The sequence below is a fragment of the Equus caballus genome, chromosome 1 (assembly GCF_041296265.1).
Source record: "Equus caballus isolate H_3958 breed thoroughbred chromosome 1, TB-T2T, whole genome shotgun sequence".
Classification (NCBI taxonomy): domain Eukaryota; kingdom Metazoa; phylum Chordata; class Mammalia; order Perissodactyla; family Equidae; genus Equus; species Equus caballus.
This window is the reverse complement of record NC_091684.1, coordinates 184,997,765-185,017,478: the sequence shown is the minus strand read 5'-3', so window position 1 is coordinate 185,017,478 and position 19,714 is coordinate 184,997,765. Positions and strand designations below refer to the sequence as shown.

General features: G+C 41.8%; 1 protein-coding gene, 1 non-coding gene and 1 pseudogene across 2 annotated transcripts; 2 read left to right on the top strand and 1 right to left on the bottom strand.

Moving 5' to 3' along the window:
* Positions 1-174: 174 nt before the first annotated feature.
* SPTSSA (serine palmitoyltransferase small subunit A) lies at positions 175-18,486 on the top strand. The gene is made up of 2 exons (XM_070274112.1): positions 175-416; positions 17,335-18,486. The coding sequence occupies exons 1-2, from the start codon at positions 197-199 to the stop codon at positions 17,436-17,438; spliced, it is 324 nt and encodes a 107-aa protein (XP_070130213.1). The 5' UTR covers positions 175-196; the 3' UTR covers positions 17,439-18,486.
* Positions 7,033-7,880, bottom strand: LOC138919102 (large ribosomal subunit protein eL31-like; annotated as a pseudogene).
* On the top strand, positions 17,854-17,933 carry MIR1892 (microRNA mir-1892). Its single transcript, NR_032781.1, has one exon. It is a non-coding gene; the product is annotated as a microRNA mir-1892 (primary transcript).
* Positions 18,487-19,714: the final 1,228 nt, after the last annotated feature.

The window sequence follows — 19,714 nt, the reverse complement described above, 5'->3', positions numbered from 1 at the left end:
GGGGGCGCGCTCTCGCGGGGACAGTCCTGCGGCTCCCGTGGGCGCGGCCCGGGCTGGGGAGTCGCGGAGGGGGCGGGCGCGACACGAGGCCGCGGCCTGGCCAATGGGCGCCGGCCGGGCGGGGCTCGCTGCCGGCCGCCCGGGCGCGCGCGGGGCCGGGCGTGCCCCCGGGTGACGCGCCGGGCCGGGCGGGCCAATGGGCGCGGCGTGGCGGGCGAGCGGGCGGGCCTCGCGGCCGGGGCTGCAGGAGGCGAACCGGAGGCCGGCCGGGCGGGCTGACGTTCGTCCGCAGCGCGGGAGGCGCGTGGCGGGGATGGCGCTGGCGCGGGCCTGGAAGCAGATGTCCTGGTTCTACTACCAGTACCTGCTGGTCACGGCGCTCTACATGCTGGAGCCCTGGGAGCGGACCGTGTTCAGTATCCTGCCGGGGCCGCGGCGCGGGGCCCAGGGTGGGGCGCGGGCGCCGGGGCGGCATCCTCCCGGGCGCAGGGCCTGGGGCCGGGGCGGGGCGGAGAGGCGGCGCGGACTGGCCTCTTCGCGGTGGGCTCGCGGGGCGGGGGTCTCTGGACCCTTGGGCGGCGCCCCGGCGGGGGCGGGGGCGGAACTCCTGAGAGCCGAGGTCGCCTGTGAGTCAATGGACCTAAGGTAGAATGGTCTTTATTCCTGGAGGAAGTCCCCTAGGGCGATGTCTAACTCGGTGTGTCCTCCTCTGCACTTCGGCCGCGCCTACCTTGGATCCAGCGCCCCGTTCTGTGAGAAGTAGGGAGCGTGCAAGTGGAGCAGGTCGCTCCCGGCTTGGCCGCCTTTGACCTTTCACTGTCCCTGCTTTAGCTGGCTTTGGTCCTAAGTAAGGTGCATGCTAACCAGTTAACCAGTTTTTAGATCAGTTTGTGAATTTGTGTTGATGACACCCCAATAGAGTACCTTTTTGGTCTTCAAGATGGGTAGTTGTAAAAGTGTGTTTTAGGGGTTGGCCCCGTGGCCGAGTGGTTAAGTTCGGGTGCTCCGCTTAGGCCGCCCAGGGTTCCTGGGCACGGACATGGCACTGCTGATCGGGCCATGTTGAGGCGGAGTCCCACATGCCACAACTAGAAGGACCCGCAACTAAAATATGCAACTATGTCCTGGGGGGATTTGGGGAGAAAAAGCAGAACACGAAAAAAGAAGATTGGCAACAGTTGTTAGCTCAGGTGCCAATCTTTAGGGAAATAAAAGGTGTGTTTTATTCAACAATTTGCTGTTTGCACAGTACGTAGAAGTCGAGCCCCAAGAGGAATTGTGGTTAGTTGTAGATAGTATTTGAAACTGCGTTTTCGTAGATAGCTAATAAATACTTGTTAATGACTATTAAGTGTTTGCTGCAAGCCAAGCAACTGTGCTAAGCGCTTTGCCTGTGTCTTAACACGTTTAACTTTCATAACAACCTCAATTAACCACTCTCAGTTGTGAAGATAGCTCCCTGAATGGAGCCTGTGATGTTCCTGTCTCCGTTTGTCTATGTTGACATCCCTTGATATTATTCTTGCAGAATAAATACTAATAATGAGATGTAACTTTAAAAAAAAAAAACATGGGGGCCAATATGAAACAAATATTTAACATAACATGCTTACTTCATCCACGGTTTCTCCTTTTCAGTGTGGTTTGGTTTGGAGTAACTTCAGAACAACTTTGCAAATGCATTGTTGTGTAGTGACTGGTAATTTCATTCCAAGTCTTACTAAGTGTGTTTATTTGTACTGAACTAGCATAGACTTGTCCTCAAAGCTGAGTCTTTTGTTTCGATGCTTTTTTTTTTTTTCACTGAGGAAGATTAGCTCTGAGCTAACATCTGTGCCAATCTCCCTCCACTTTATACGTGTGTTGCAGTCACAGCGTGGCTGAGGAGTGGTGTAGGTCCCTCAGGAGATCTGAACCCACCAACCAGGCCACCAAAGCCTGCGCTAAACCTAACCAGTCTGCCACACGCTGGCCCCTCAACACTTTTGAATCTTAGTTGCTTACAAGGAAATTTACTTATTTTTATTATTGTTGGCATTTCTTTCCAAACCTGGAACTTAAGAACTGGCATGCATGTTTTGGATTTAAAGTCTGAATACAAAGTACGCTTTGATTTCCTGCACCATTTATTTGTAGCTACAGTCTAGTTTCACTCTGAGTTCTGTAGGTCAGAGCTCATGAGGTCATCCTTGCACAATGGATACAGTCATGTATCGCTTAACTGCGGGGATTCTTTTTGAGAAATTTGTCATTAGGTGATTTCAGAGTGGTGTTCTTTTTTTATTCAACCAATATTTGAATCTGTTTCCATGTGCAGACATGCTTTCTATCTTACAAAAAAATGCTGACACTTGCAGTAAGACAGAAGATAACAAAATGAATCGTGTAAGTGTTAAGTAGTATTACAATTAGAAGGAGACCAGCCGTGGACTGAAAACTATTGGCCTCCACCTCTAGAAGGGAAGTTTTTAACGTGTTTCAAAAGCCCTCTTTCTCTCGGCGGCCCTGTGAGGGGTGGCGGAAGGTAGGGGGAAACCAGGTTTTGTAACCAGTGAGAGCTCCCTGTACTGCCTCAGTGGATAACATTGTAACCACGCTGTTGAGGGGAGGTGGAAAGATTTCAAGTATTTTGTTTAAAAGAATTTGAAGCATAAGCAAAGTTATTTTAGCCTTGTTTTTTAAATTAAAAAAAATAAAGTTTTATTCTGTAATCACTGGGTTATATTTGCCATCTCTCTATGGCTTTTTATGTTTCCATGGCATTTTATACTTCTATTTATTTTAAGCAAAATGTGGGCAGTTTTTTGATTTATGTTAGGAATTAGATTTCCCGTGAAAGACAGTCCATGTTTCTTCAAGGAAAGAGTTTTTAAAACCACTGTGCTTGGCACGCAAATAATGCTTGAGAAACATTTGTTGATATATTGATTTCTTATTTCAAAGCAATTGCAGAAATATTTGGGAATGGTAAAAGGGACCTGATTTTAAACCACTTTTATTTATTTTTTATTTTATTTTATTTTTTAAAAGATTTTATTTTTGTTCCAAAGCCCCCCCGGTACATAGTTGTGTATTTTTAGTTGTGGGTCCTTCTAGTTGTGGCATGCGGGATGCCGCCTCAGCGTGGCCTGATGAGTGGTGCCATGTCCGCACCCAGGATTCGAACCGGTGAAACCCTGGGCCACCACAGTGGAGCGTGCGAACTTAACCACTCAGCCACGGGGCTGGCCCCTAAACCACTTTTAAAGTAGTGTTGGAGCTTGGCTATTTCTGATGAACAGAATTCAGTTCTTGGAGAGAAATCAAATTTAAAGAAGTAGAACATGCTATAGATTGAAACAACTTTATTTTGGAGATGTTAACAAAATTTGGATTGCTCTGTCTACGCATTTGTAAAATATACATGTTTGTGGAATTCTCTATTCCTCAAGTATTATGTACTTTAGAACTGCCAAATGCTATATTCTAGATGGTGGAGCTATAACTGGATAAAACATAAAGTATTTATTGTAATTCCACTAGATAAATAAGTAAAAAATATAGAATATTAGATCATTATAGCTGTTATGGAGAAAAATAAAACAGGAAAGTTGATAGGAAGTAAGGCAAAGGGCATGTTCATCAGTTTTAGCTAGAGTGGTCAGGAAGGGGACATTTAGCAAGATTTAAACAGGAAGAGAATTCCACGGGAATAAGTGTTCCGGGCAGAAGGAATGGTAAGTACGAAAGCCCCAAAGCATCAGCATGTCTGGCATATTTCAAGGATAGCCCAGGGCCTAGTGTGGCTGCGCACCAGCGAGACGGGGGTGTGAATAGTAGGCAAGGAGGGCAGATCCTGTAGGGCCTTCTAGACCTTGAAGCAAGAATTCAGGGGATGAAGGGAGGTGCTCATACCTCTTGAGTAGAATCACTCCAATCCACTAAAAATTTTCTCACTGACATTTTACGTATTTATTTATTTTTAAGATTTTATTTTTCCTTCTTCTCCCCAAAGCCCCCCAGTACATAGTTGTATATTTTAGGTGTGGGTCCTTCTAGTTGTGGCATGTGGGACGCCACCTCAGTGTGGCCTGATGAGCGGTGCCGTGTCTGTGCCCAGGATCTGAACCGGCGAAACCCTGGGCCGCCGAAGCAGAGCACGTGCACGTAACCGCTCAGCCACGGGGCTCGCCCCCCACTGACATTTTAATATTTAATAAAGTAGGAAAAGAAAGTAAGAATAAGAATATATGTTCTTTTCCCCATGAGACTCAAAGCTCTTTTCATTTTGAATGGAAAATAATACAACCTAGGAACAGTTTTTTTTTCTCATTTTTAATGTACTGAATTCTGTACTAAACTTCCAAGAAGACAGACTTCATTTCTTCCTTCGAGGAAATTAGAGCCATGTTTTAGGAAAAATGAGAGCGTATGCTTGTTCTCAGATGGATCCTTCCCGTGTCATTTCAGCTGAGGGAGCTGGGCAGCAAGTGCTTTGGGGCGCAGGGTGGGAAGATCACAGTGGACTGGGCGCTCAGAGACTTTTAGGGAAGTATTGAGTGGGTTTTTTCCCCTAGATGAGAACAGGGTGTGGCCTGGTGTGCTGGGGTGGCGAGTGCAGCAGGCCGACTGGCTGGAACAGGACTTCCTTAAGGCAGAAGAGGCGGGAAGTAATGTTGAGAAAGCAGGTTGGGGCCACGTACTGATTCAGCAGATACTTCGGTGTGCGTACCTCAGGCCAGATGCTGGCCTAGGAGCTTGTGATACATCAGTGAGCACATGAGACAAATATCCTTGTCCTTGTAGGACTTTTATAATAAGTGAGTTATATAGTATGTTAGCTGGGAGGCATTATGGAGAGCAGGAAAATAGGTCAGGATCAGGGAGATAAGAAATGTGTGGATGGGATGGAGCTGCTGTTTTCAAAGAGGATGTCAGGAGAGGCTTCATTGAGAAGGGATATTTGAGTAAAAACATAAAGGAGATGAGGAAGTTAGGAGGCTAGAAATCTGAGGGAAGAGCATAGCTGGCAGAGGGAAGAGGCAGTGCAAAGTTGCTGAGTCCAGAGGCTGCGTGGCACGTGTGAAGGCCATTGTGGAGGCAGGGATGGTGGGAGCAGAGCAAGCATGGGGTAGAGAAATAGGCAGTGAGCTCAGAGGCAATGGAGTTCCTAGAGGTCATTGTAAGGATTTTGCCTTGTAATCTTGGTGAAAAAGGGTGCTCTTGGAAGGTTTTGAGAGAGGAGTGACGCAGTCTGACTTCAAGTTTGAAAAGATTTCCTTTGGTTGCAGGGTTTGGAAGAGGTTGAGGATGGTGAGAGGAGCCAAGGGCAGAAGCACGGGTGGGATTGAGGTGGGCTTTGAATGATGAGGAAAAAGAGAGTGTTGAAAATTTTTAAGCTTTATGTTACTTTCAGTGGCAACTACATTATTTTCTTAGATTTTTGCTGAATCCTCAAATGCTTATGCTAGAATAGAAAAGGACTTTTCTTCACATCTCAATATACTAGAGTAATTAAAGTATTTGAGAGTTTAGAAAATATGAATTCTTAAATTGTAAATACAATAGATTATATATCCTCATGGTTCAAAACTCGAAAGGTAGCAAAAGGTAGGTGGTGAAAGTCTTCTTTCATGCCCTGCCCCAGCCACCCGGGGACAGCCAGCGTTAGCAGTCTCTGGGGCGTCTCTCCTGAGATAGTCAGTGAACACCAGGAAAATACTCTCTATAGGTGTCGTTTAATAGTTTGGTGAAGTCAAAGTTTTTATCAGCCAGTAGAGAGGTATCCGAGGAATATATTTTGCCATGCCACTTTTGGAGGTACTAATAACGATTGATATGGTTCCCCACAATCAAGTTAGTATCTCTTTTGTATATTTTCTAAATAAAATATATTTTGTAGATAAACACAACAGAATTGAATAAAAATCCCCTATATTTTGGCCATTGGGGACCTTTAGGTCACTATCTGTCACTGTCTTTGGTAGAGCTTTCTCTAAGCTCTTCAGTAAAGGGAATTACCATTAAAATCCCAATTCACCAGAACTTTTTTCTTAACGAACTCCTCTTTTGAAGAAAATGTTTGTACAAATAGAGTCATCTGACACTTGAATTAGACTTCCAGTAAAAATTAGTGTGATTTTTTTTTTTGAGGAAGATTAGCCCTGAGCTAACTACTGCCAATCCTCTTCTTTTTGCTGAGGAAGACTGGCCCTGAGCTAACGTTCATGCCCATCATCCTCTACTTTATACGTGGGACGCCTACCACAGCATGGCATGCCAGGCCGTGCCACGTCCGCACCCGGGATCCCAATCGGTGAACCCGGGCTGCTGAAGCGGAACGTGCGCACTTAACCGCTGCACCACTGGGCCGGCCCTTCAGTGTGTGATTTGATGACTAGGCAAAATTCTTAGTATCAGAGAAGTTACTTCTAGAAAATATTCTTAGTAAAGATGCTTTAATGCCTTTTAGAAAGATTTTATCAACATACTTTCAAGCAAAACGTGATTTCAGAACCTTGAAATAAACTGAACACTTTGCACTGCCTCCAAACTTACGTGAAGAATTTCTTCCCAACACTCTGCAGCCTTTCTTCTTGTATTTTATGCCGTTTCCTTTTGATCTTCTTTTTATAGAAATGAATGCAGCTTTCTGTTACCAGGAGGGCTCAATGGGAAAGCAGCGGTAGAATAATTGTGACTGATAAATTAATACTTCCAGGCCTCCGGCTGGTGGCATTCAGACTTTTTGTTTGCGTAGCCCCTAAAAGAACAAAAAGCGCATGCTATGTATCCTCTCGCTCATTTGACATCTGAAATCTTTGGTATAAGTGCACTGTTACAAAGTAATTTCTTGCTTTTCATACATGTATTTTATTACTGTATATGTTTGTTAAAACCTTCAACTATAATTTTATCTTGTATAATTCATAGAAAATGTTCATTATGTAACCTAATTGGCAGAGCTGTTCCTCATTGTGAAGCCACATAGGCAATATCAGCCTTAATTTCTGTCAGAAAAAGCTCAGTACCATTTTTCTGTTCAAATAATTGTTATGTAAACCACTTCACTTTGGTCTCACTTTTTAAAAGAAATAATTTTATTTGACAATCAGTGGTTGGTTCTATTCCCATTGACTGTCTGTAGGGATTTTTGACAGAGGTGACCAGTATACAGGTAACGAATGTACAGAGCTGCTTTGGTGATCTTGGTCCTCCTGATGCTTTCTGGACAGTGGCATATGGATACGGGATGGGACATTCCTTATTCCTTTGGCCCAGACAGCTTTGTAGAGCCTGGTGTCAAGCGTACATCTGGAGTTCCTGTCTCCTTCATGGCGAATATCCGGATGTCTGAACGCCTGAGTGGCCCTCTTGAGGCCCACTCCATGGGTGCTGTGAAAGTTGACTGTGTATTCTCTGGTCACTACCTCGTCGATGGCGGAACATCCCTTCTTCTGCCATCCTTCTTTGCGGGACCCATTCTGCTGCGCCCAGGTTGGAAAGATGTCTCACTTCTGAATTCAAGTAATTTAGATAGATCGATGAGGCTGGGTGCTGTGCCAGGAGTTTGTTATCTGAGTGAAATAAACTATAGCTGAAGTTAGTTATTATTCTTTTGTTTGTTGTCCCAGAGGTTATTTTATACCCTGGGGAAATGCATAATTGTAAGATTTAGGAAGTAAATTGGGAGAAGAGAAGTTGTAAGGGGGGGAGGAAGGAGAACCAGCAGATGGCGACAATTCTCAGATCGGCTTTAGGAGAGAACGGGAATCTGAAGATCTGTACACGGATTCCCCTTAACCAATCCTAACCTTCTGGAAAGTCGTCTTGGACCTCCAGGGCTCGTGTGCTTTAGTCTGGAGACAGCTGCTCCAGCCTGTGTTACACTGCCTTGACATTTGGCTGGCTAAGTGAGAGTGTTAGCATGTCCCATATCTGTACTCCTTAGGGTATTATCATTTTTTCTGTAGCAGCTTTCAGGAAGAGTGAGAGATGAAGAAAATTATGCTACATAAGAACTAAGTGGTCTGTACCAGGATGGGCAGGGAAAGTCACGGGAGGTTGATGACATTGGGGACAGGGCACGCATTTGTCAGTAGAGGTGGCTGTGGATCCTGTCTCCACTGCTTCATATTCTTAAAGACTTTGTGCCCCTCCCCCCCCCCAGGCTTTGAGTGTCATAATGTTTATAATTCTTTTGCTTTTTTTTCCAAAAAACAAACCTTCAGTGCTCAAATTTTTTTTTTTTTTTTTTTTTTTAAAGATTTTATTTTTTCCTTTTTCTCCCCAAAGCCCCCGGGTACATAGTTGTGTATTCTTCGTTGTGGGTTCTTCTAGTTGTGGCATGTGGGACGCTGCCTCAGCGTGGTCTGACGAGCAGTGCCATGTCCGCGCCCAGGATTCGAACCAACGAAACACTGGGCCGCCTGCAGCGGAGCGCGCGAACTTAACCACTCGGCCACGGGGCCAGCCCCTTCAGTGCTCAAATTTAATAATTAAAACTATGTTCCAGAAGATCTACTTAATTGGATATATATACTTTTCATAAATTGGAATGCTTAAAAAATAGTGGTTGTGGAATGATAGATAGTATTTATGATCAATAGTTAGGAAAAGTAGAATTACTACTAATACAATCATTTTTGCCATCACATGTTATGTGTATTCCTGAAAAATCCCCAGATAAGGATTTATGGCAAAATAGGATTGGAGCAGACCACTCAAAATCTACACAACTCAGTAAAAAGGCACTAAGAAAAACAGTAATTGGCATCTTGGGAGATCACTTGGGTAACCTGGGCAGGCCGCTGGAGGCTGTCCCGGGGGACGTTAGAAATGCATGGACAGAGTTGACTGGAAATGAAGTAAGGCAGATGGTAGGGGCTGCCACTGAGAGCTGTGCTAGCTTGGAAGTGTGCCCTTCTGGAGAGGGAGCCTGGGTGTGGAGGTTAATTTTTAATTTTCTTAAAATAGAGCTCAAAGGACTCCTGCAGCTGAGCTGAGGGATGTTTCTTGCTGAAGGGTGTAATTCTTTCCCCCCTAATCTGGCTCCCCTAATTTAGGAAAGCTCCCAGATGAAACAGTGTGGCTCCTGTGCTGTGCTAGCCATGTGTGAGCTAACTGGTGTCCCAGAAACATATTGTGGCAGAACAGATACTTCAGAGCAGACTGGGAATTTTTTCTCCTTGACCCTGGGACTTCAAATCTTCTTAGAAATTATGAGAAATTCTAGTTATAAAGGTGCACAGCAGCATAAAGCCTTGGTATCTCTGGGCTCGGAGCTACAAACCACGTCCAAGATTTCAGTTCAGATTGAACACGATTGTTGCTGGTTTCAGCAGTGTGCTCTTTTCTTTTAGTTTTTTGAGAGCTTGTCATCAAGTTGTAGTTTCTAAAATCAATTTCCATACTTCGGTATAATCAACACTACAGAAAGCTCAGAGAATGGGTTTTGCTTACTAAACACTAACTTTTGGTGCTGCTGGGATGTCCTTTAGTGTGACCCAGGAATATCCTGTTGAATCACATACCCAGGACTGCTGCAGTATCCATATCTTGCACTTGCTTTCGTTTTAAGTATCAAGAGACTTTCCTAGTTGATGTATTTGGTAAAAATATGCTTTCTTAACATTTCTCTTGGTGGCGATCTCCAGTTTTTTGAGGTCCAGGGAAAACCTGCAGTAATAGGGAAGGTTTTCTTTGTGGAGCAGGCATTCAGGAGCCCACAGCTGCTTTCCCTTTGGGCTCTGATTGCTTTTCACCAAACAGGCTATGATAATACTTCGTCAAATTCTTTCTTTTCTTTTTTCATTGAGATAATTCCTTAAAATAAATCAGATGTATCAAAACTTTTGAGTATTTCTAAGGATAAACGTAGCATTTTAGAATGATTTTAGAAAGAAATTTGACTATCAGAAGATTGGATTGTTTTACATGACATTTTAGCTTTGTTTTTTAATGTGACTGGTGCAATCAGAGATTATTTAGATTAGTGAAGAGCTGTAAGTCATACCTACTGGAACAAGGGTCTCTGGCCTTTTCCCAATGAGAAAGTCCTCTTGATTTCTCCACAGTCTTGGGAGTAGGTTACTAAGGCAGGTGGTGAACGTGGGGAATTGCTGGTTGGGACAGGAAGTGTTAGTTACTGTGGTCTAGCTCCTGCTGTGCAGTACTTATCTTTAAAGCATTTCCCCTCTTTGTTATGGGTTTTTTTTTTAAGCTGCTGGGGAAAGGGGTGGGGATGGCCCTTGTATGGGCAGAAACCCCCTATTTTTTCCTGTCTGGCTGTAAACTTATCAGCTTGTGATTAGTTGGAGATTCCCTGTTAAAGAAACAGCAAACAACATACAGATAATATGGTTTCACATCTATTTGCTTTTAAATCCATTAAACCCGTAAAATATTTATGTTATGTCCAGGTTATAAATAACTTCTGATTGTTTATTCAGCCCTTGTGCAAACATTTAGCTTCCACACCTGCACACATCCTGGCACATTATCTGCTTGGTTCTTGAATGATTTATGAAGCACCCGCTTTATCTGACAGTGCGCTGCTGCTGGGAGCAGAGGAGCTGCCGAGGTGCTCGCGCTCAAGCTCTTAGAATTCAGTGGTAGAGACAGTTATGAATACACAAAACAGAAAAGCCTATTTTTCAGTTTTTGAGGATTTTTGTCATGTTCTAGATTTCACTAATTTTATCCTATGGTTCTTGAATCATGGCGTCCCCTCTAAAATATAGACCTGATTAATCTGTGTGCAGCTACTGACACAGCTACCTTATGCAAACAACGCTAAGAGTTTGGTAAATGGAAGGATTGCTCTATCACTTTGTGTATTACTTTCCAGTATGTGGGTATTATATAACATTGGTTATTTACATTTTTTCTGTGTGTGTATGTCTCAGTGTCTCAAACGGACAATTATGTTAAGGATGATTGAGAGGTGGTGCCTAAATGTCCTCTCCAAACAAGTGGGATCCTAAAATGTTTTTTTTTTTTCTTGAGGAAGATTAACACTGAGCTAGCATCTGTCCCAATTTTCCTCCACTTTATATGTGGGTTGCTGCCTCAGCATGGCTAATGAGTGGTGTAAGTCTGCAGCAGGGATCCAAACCCCCAAACCCAGCCACCAAAGTGGAGCACACCGAACTTAACGACTGTGCCACAGGGCTGCTCCTAAAATGTTAATACAGGAAGGGACCTCATTTTATGTAGGAAAAACTCAGGTCTAGAGAGGTTGTGATGTCCCAGGATTATACTATAAATTAATAACAATAGCAGGAATTTGGGGAATTAATTAAATTCCCAAAATCGGTCTGAGTCATGATGTTAAAGGCCCAAGCCCTCAAATGATAGTCTTAATGGGGATTACATTACCTTTTGTTGCAGAATAGGTTTGATTCTAAATTCTCGTATCCACCCTGAAAGGTAGGTGACGTGTGTCCCCATTTTATAGATAAGGAGACTAGTGATCAGAGAATTGTTGACACAGCCAGAGATTAGCAGAATCACAACTCAAACGTAGGTCCCCTCCAGTGCCACAGTGTTTCCAGTACCAATGCATAAGGGTGTCAGTAAAACTACCATTTTTAGTGGTGCCAAGTGTAATCTCAGGGAATATTCCACTCAGTGCATTGGAGCTATTTCAACTACATGGCTAAAATTGCTTAAATTGCGTTTGTGGAAAGCTACTTATACAAGGTACCTTCTTTTTGCATTTTTTGTGAGGTGATTATTAAAGCTCACGGAAGGTCCTCATGGTCCCAGTGTCTACTTGTTCACTTAGTGTGAGTGTCACTGTACGGTTAAGTCCGTTTTAAATATTCTCCTGTGGTTTAGAGCTTCAGAATAATTTTTGGGAATAATTTTGAAATTTAATTGTGTAGAAAACTTTCTTTTAGATGCTTATTTAATTATTGTGATTCTGGAAATAGGAGAAATGGGATCAGAATATAGAAACATTTTTGGGGGGATACAGGATAAAACAATTTAATAAGTGGCTTTGGGTAAAAGGTTAGGTTAAGTTTTTTTTGAGCAGCTTATAAATTGGCATTTGCATCTAGGTTCAAATGACTTTTGATCATTTTCTGTGTATGTTGGCCAGTATTGGGAGTTGTTTATTCTATTTCTGAGTGGTAAGGCTTTCTATTTATTCCCTAGTAACAAATTAGATCTAATGATGCTTCACACAAACTTTGTGAAGGAGGAAGATCCTTCATACAAAGGAGTTTTCAGTCTGGTACAATATACAATTCCATTTGCCTTTACAGTTTTTATTCGGTAGTGTAGTGGTTAAGTTCGTGTGCTCTGTTTTGGTGGCCCAGGGTCTGCAGGTTCAGATCCCAGGCACAGACCTACACTCTGCTCCTCAAGCCATGCTGCGGTGGCATCCCACATACAAAATAGAGGAAGACTGGCACAAATGTTAGCTCAGGGACAATCTTCCTCACACACACACAAAGTTGACTTTTGTATTTTTATAGATTTTTGTGTTCAGGCATACAAAACCCCAGAAAGAATAATATAACGTATGTGCGTGTACTACCAACCAGCTGAAGAAAAACATTGCTGATACATTTGAAGCCTCTTTATGCCTCTTCTCGGTTGCTCTCCCTTCCTCCTCTTCCCGTTTCACCTTACCGAGTAACCACCATCCTGAATTTAGCCTATGGAAGTACCGTTTCTGTCTTATTACTTTTGCTCCGTGTGTATGCACCACAACATAGTGCTGTATAAAGTCATGGACTCTCGTATCCTACATTTTAACTAGGAAAAAAACCTTTTCAAGTTTTGATAAATTTTTGTTTCACTTAGAAAAACATCATGATTTTATATGAATATAAAAAATATAAAAGTTTGACAATTTAGTGTTCACAAAATTTAGCTTAAGTTTGAGATTCTTGTATTGGAGTGATCTCTGTTAAGCTAATTTATGCATGTTTCTTAACTGATATATTCTCCATATTAAATTGAAGAAATATAGTGCCATAAAGAGCATGTAATATAATCATTCATTATATTACTTGAATTGACTTGAGCCAATGACCTGAAGGTTATTACTACACCATTTCATCTGCTTGGTGTATACATTTATGAGACTTATATAGGGCCAGCCCTGATGGCGTGGTGGTTAAAGTTCAGCACTCTCACCATTTCAGCAGCCTGGTTTTACTTCCCAGTCATGGAACCATACCACACGTCTGTCAGTTGCCATGCTAAAAAAAAAAAAAAAAAGAAAAAAAAAGAGGAAGATTTGCAACAGATGTTAGCTCAGGGCAAATCTTTCCCTGCAAAACAAACAAACAAAAACTTATGTAAAAGCTGTAAAAAACCCCCGAAATTCTGAAAATACAATATTGCCTAGAAACAGATGTTGGTTTTCTTTTCTGTAGTCACTAGAAAGTTTGTCAGTCACTGTAATGTGTGGAATGTGTGGAAAGTACCACAGTGAATCCAGAGTCATAGAATGTTTCCTGAGCAATTCCTTAGTTCATCAAATATTTAGTGAGCATGTGTTGTGTTAGGTGTTGGAGATACAAAAGTAGTAAGACATTGTCCCTGTGTTCAAGGAGTGGGATCTGGATGATATGAATATATCCACAAATGAGTTATGTCAGGTGATAAGTGCTGTATTATATGAGTAAAGAGCTTTATGAGCATTAGGGAGTAATTATTTCTGCCAGGAGGTTGGGGTAAGAATGGGAAAAATCTGAGAGCTAGGGAAGGCCTCATACAAGAGGCGATAACTAGCTGAGCTTCAAGAATGATTAAGTTTTACTAGGAGGAATAGGACTTTGCACCTATCGGAAGGTATTATGGTAGAGTGTTTAAGAACACAGTTTTTTGGAGTTCGACTGATTTGATTTGGAATTGGCTCAGTTACTTACTCTGATTTCAGGAGGTTACTTGAACTGAAAGGCTTAACACAGTGCCGGGCACACACTTGACATTCACAAAATGAAAGTGGCTGCTACTACTGTTATTCTTTTTTTTTTTTTTTAAGATTTCTTTGTTTTCCCTTTTTCTCCCGAAGCCCCCCGGGACATAGTTGTGTATTTTTAGTTGTGGGTCCTTCCAGTTGTGGCATGTGGGATGCCGCCTCAGCACGGCTTGATGAGCGGTGCCATGTCTCTGCCTAGGATTTGAACCAGCGAAACCCTGGGCTGCCGAAGCAGAGCGCACGAACTTAACCACTCGGCCACGGGGCCGGCCCACCACTACTGTTATTCTTAGTCATATGATTATTTAACCATAAGCAAAGGGAGAGCAATATGAAAACATAGAGCGTTGTTTTCCGAGACTTGTGTAATTATGGCTGCGAGTAGGATGTGCATTGCTGGGGAGTTGGGAGGTACAATGAAAAAGTAGCATAGTGGATGCCCTTGGTCCCCACCTCGATCCCCCTTACTAGCTGACGTACCTCTCCCCGAGGCGCTGTGAGTGTTGTCTGCTATTCCTTCTAGCTGCCCCCTTCTCCAGAGTGTTGCCCTTGGCCAGGGCAGCCGTCTTGCCCAGGTGGTTTTTCCTCACTCTATCCTGCAGCCAATGACTGACTGATAAAGGGATACAAAAGGTCACGCCTTCTGCCTCAAAGCAACACCAACATGTGGTACACTTCATGCTCCAGAGCGCCATGTGGGAGCTGAGCCCCTGAACTGACTTAGCTTTTTCCCCTTGCTCTGTTCTGGTCTACTCACTCCCCTTCTGATAAAACTCCCTCAAAAATAACTTGTACAAGAATGCCTGTCCCATCTCTCAAATCCTGTCTACTTCTACGGACTCCAACCTAAGACAGGTACTGAAATTGGAAAGGTCCTTGGATGCTTGGCTTAGAATTCAAGTGCTATCTGATAGGCATTGGGTAGACTAATGCGTGTTAAAAGGATCACTCTGGTAAAGAGTGGCATAGAAAGTGCCTCGAGGCCTAAGATGGGAGCTTTTAAATGGTTAAGTAAGGAATGATGAATGCCTCAGTCATTTCTCATCGATTGGTGTAGGAGAACAAGATATGAGTCATTTGTAGGGCTTAGTAAGAACTGAGAAGTCTTAGATAATTTGGATTTGGGGAGAAGGAATCAAAGAAATTCCTAGATTTAGTGAGTAGGCAAATAGTTCATTGATAGTTATATCAAGTGTTTTAAAGTGGTTGAAAAAGTAGGACTCACAGGAAGAGGTAGTTTTGGAGAAAGTTAAGGTTTGGCTCTGTTGAATTTACGGTACCTTAGGAATGTCATAGGTGGAAATGTTCAGTAAGTCTCAGGAAATATTTGTCTGCAGTGTGGAAGGTGAGGTCAGGTCAACAACATTAAGGCGATTGTTTAAGTTATAAGAACGTGTAGACCCCAAGATGAAACATTAGGAAGTCCATTTTATTATTTAGAATGTTTTCAGCTGCGAGTATAACAAAGAAAATCTAAAACTGGATTAAGAATAAGGGGAAATTTATTGGCTTATGTATTTGCAAATCCAGTGATGGAGTGGGCTTCCGGTGGCTTGGTCAGGGTTCCAGCTCCATGTTTCTGTTATTTTTTTCACCACCTTCACGTGTCAGCTGTGTTCTGAGTTCTGCTTTCCTCATGGAAGCAAAGTGAGCCAGTGATTACAGGACTCCATCAGCAAACTGCGTACTCTAGGAGAGAAGAGCGTAGGGTCTGCCTTCCTGAGTTCCTGGCAGAAGTCTGAAACTTTGAGCTGGTTGATCAGTTTTGGGGGTGGGCATTGCTACAAAGAGGAGGGTTTACTAATTGGTTAAGATCAGTCAGGGCTTATCCCTGGACGTAGGATAGGGTGGAGTAGGATAGGGCATAGGGAGGGGTGGAGTGGATGTTTGGGAGCAAAGCACAAAATTCACTCTAATCATCTTACTCGTAAGGGACAAACAGGAAAGAGCCAGTGAAACAGGAAAGTGGTGAGAGAGATGGGAGGAGAGCCCTGGAGAAGTACCTCAGCTCAGCGTGGGAAAAACTTTGAAAAGGAAGGACTAAAATAGTGTCAATTCAGATAGCCATTGATTTGATGGGAGCACACTGGTGACCTGACAGCAGTGTCTCTAGCTTGGACGGGTAGAAGTCAGAAGGTTGTCTGACTCATGAGCAATGATATAGAAGCAGTGACTAGGTACTTTTTTTGTTTTTTCAAAGAAGTTATGTGGTAAATAGAAAGTTTAAGAAGTAGCTGGATTAAGGGAGGCTAAAAAATAAATTAAAAAAAATGATTATGGGAGACTTTTCCTCCATGTTTGCTGGATGAGAGGAATGAATTTAGGGTTTGAGTCAGATGGCTTCGGTTTGAGCTCCGGCTGCTGTATGGCCCTGGACAAGTGGCTCTAATGTTAGCCTCTAATGAGTAACAGTCATAGTAAACATTTTACAGGAAAGCTCTAAGGGTCAAACAAGATAATATGTAATAGAGGTTTTTCAACTAAACTGTTATACAAATATTGGTTGGTAGTAAGCGTATTGTTTATTTAAACCCTATCTTCTCATAAAAGAATGTAAGGTATTATAAAACTACTAGTATGGAGAGCTAAAGGTACGAAAGATGGGGGCAGGGGAGAGGGAGACAAAGAGAATATGAATGAATGAATTAATAAAACATGGTCCCTGTTCAGAAGCAGTTATTCCTCTTATCACGGCTGTGTGACCTTGCAGGGTGAAAAGCCCTTAGATTTTACATAATTTTTGTTAGCAGTATTTTGTGTGACCCAAGAGGAGGGCCCCTTGTTAATTTGCATATGTACAGTTTCACTTCCTTTTAGAATGAGGAGAAAGGAACACAGTGCAGAATGCTTATTGTGTAGGTTATCAAGATGGCTTTTGTTTGATGTTGTTGCAAAGTTTAGTGATAATAAATATTTAACAGTAGCAGGTGCTGTCGTTTATATGTCACTAGTATATGATTGATCTTGACTTTGGCTCTAAAGTCAATGCTTTTAGCCACATTCTAGTGTAAATAATTCTAAAATTCTTGGATCATACATTCTTATTCAAGTTGATAGACCTTTTGCAGTCATTAAATACAATTTTATTCCTGTAATTTCTGTGTCTTAGTTAACAGTGTCCCTTTCTGTGCTTCCTTTGAAGCAGTGTGATGTTTTGAAGAAGGATAGGGAGAATAGTGGGACCTCCCTTGTAAGGTGATGGTGAAGATAAAGTGAGCTAAAAATCTTACAATGGTGTCAGGTACTGGTATGTTATGGCTGTAACTATAATTATTAGTTCTTTATAAATACTTGATGTATATGAGAAAGCATTAAATGAATGGGTACTTCAACATAAAGCAGTTGGTGAAAAAATTTTGGGATTTGGTTTTGAATAAATTAAGAAAAATTAAGTTTCCTTAGCTACGACTCAGATTCCATGCTGGTCTCCGTCGTGGGGATGGCGCTGTACACGGGCTACGTCTTCATGCCTCAGCACGTCATGGCGATATTGCACTACTTCGAAATTGTACAATGACCAAGATGTGACCAGAATGGAGAGGTTCCTTGGGGAAGAACCACCCTCTGAAGCTGGAATGAGACTTCATCAGATGTCATAAGAAGCTCTACTAGATGTCAACGTAACCAACCCTCTGAATATAAGACTGAAATTCATGAGTAGAACAGGAAAATTATCCTGACTCATGTGTTGTGTTCTTTATTTTTAATTTTAAAAGAGGCTCTTGTATAGTAGTTTTTGTCTATTTTAACATTGTAGTCATTTGTACTTTGATATCAGTATTTTCTTAACCTTTGTGACTGTTTCAATATTACCCTGTGAAAGCTTTTCTTAATGTAACTTTGAGTACATTTTAATTGCCTTCTATTTCTAAAACCCAAAGTCATTTGTTGGGCTTTACTGTTCTTGCTATTGAATGGCATATACATCTGCCTGGATATATTTCTACTCTTGATTAAAGTTTTGTAAGAAACAATACAGGATTTGGGGTGGGGGATGGGGAGGGAGGATATTTTACTGAGAACTATTTACAAAAGACTTATCTGTAAGTTTGAACTCAGGAGTACAGTTTTAGCTATCTAGACTCTAACAGCTTTTGCTTTAAAACTATTAAAATGTTTCTTAACAATGAAAAAGAGAGACCTTGCTAAAGTTAAAATAAGGAACATTTCACTTTTTAAAATATTTAATTCTTATGTGGACTCATTTCCAGAAAAGTTTGGTGATGACTCTTGCGACGAAAGGTGGTTAAATAGCATTATTATGTAATGCTTGTATACCATAGAGGTTTTAATAGAAAGATATCAGTTTCCTCTGAGGGCCATTATTAGTAATGTACTTCCATAAATTTAGTTTCATGATTGTAATGGGTGCTGCAGATGCATTTGCAGATGACAGTGAGATATGATGAGATGAATTGTTGTTGAAAACTATGGCAAAAAGAAATTTAAACTTGGTTAAAATCCTTTCACTCTTTGTATTTTTTTTTAAAGATTTTTATTCCTTAAATGTAAAATGACTACCTAATTTTTTGATGTAAACTCATTAAATTCACAGAGAAAAATCAGCTGATGTAGCAGTATATTTTTTTCCCTGTTGGTTAAATATTAATCTAGTGTTTATATTTATGAATTGATTGCTGTGGACAGATAAGCAGTAAGTACGTCTTAACATGTCCCTCAACATAAAAGTATTGCTAATTTAAAAAATTAGACATATTTTAACATGCTTCCTAGAATAAATTTTGCTATTTTCTAAAAATGTAAATACTTTTGGCCTTAAATTTTAAGGACTAGACTTTTGAAGTGTTTTCTACTCCAGAGGCATCGAGTAATATATAAATGTTTGGTATTTTTTGTTTTTTCCCTAAAGATTGGCACCTGAGCTGACATCCGTTGCCAATTTTTCTTTTCCTTCTTCTCCCTAAAGCCCTCCAGTACATAGCTGTATATTTTAGTTGTGGGTTCTTCTGGTTGTGCCATTTGGGACGCTGCCTCAGCATGGCCTAATGAGCAGTGCCAAGTCCGCCCCCAGGATCCGATCCAGCAAAACCCTGAGCCGCTGAAGCAGAGCACGCGAGCTTAACCACTCGGCCACAGGGCCGGCCCCTGGTATTTTTAAAGAGTCAATTTCTATCATTACAATTAGATAGAGATGGTGAGGATAATATGTAATTATTTAGTTTTGAAGTAGTTAAAAGTAGTTAGATATGGTTATGTTTGGTTATGGTGTGGTTATAGTATTCATACTGTCTCAAGCCAAACAATGAATATGAGGATTTAACTTTGGATTGGTTCAATTAATGCTCAAATTTGGTTTTCCCTCATTGACACCCCCTGTAGAGAATCATTGACACATGTCTAATATCTGGGTCTCTGATGAGTTGAAGATAGGAAAAGTTGAGAAATACTAGTTTAGATGGTTATCCAGATTACCTATCCTAGCCCTCTACTCAGAAATCTTTAATTCATCTTCACTCTTTGCTGAAATCCATTAAAGTGCTGTTGTATAACCAATGGTTATTATGAAACACTGGCCTGTGAGATACATGGAAGATAAGTTTAGCCTTAGGAGAATCTTGAGGAGAGTCAGAAAGGAAAAAAGGAGCAGGTGCATTGACAGGTAACCAGGGAAGCATATTGTCACCAACTGATGCAGGTGTCTGGTCTTTTATTGGTAAATAACAAATGGGGAGATTGCTCCACTGTATTTGTTTACAAGAAGGTATTTATTAGACAATTCTCCATGGGTCCGTTATGTTTCTGTATGTCTTCCAAGCAGAGGTACTGACTGCT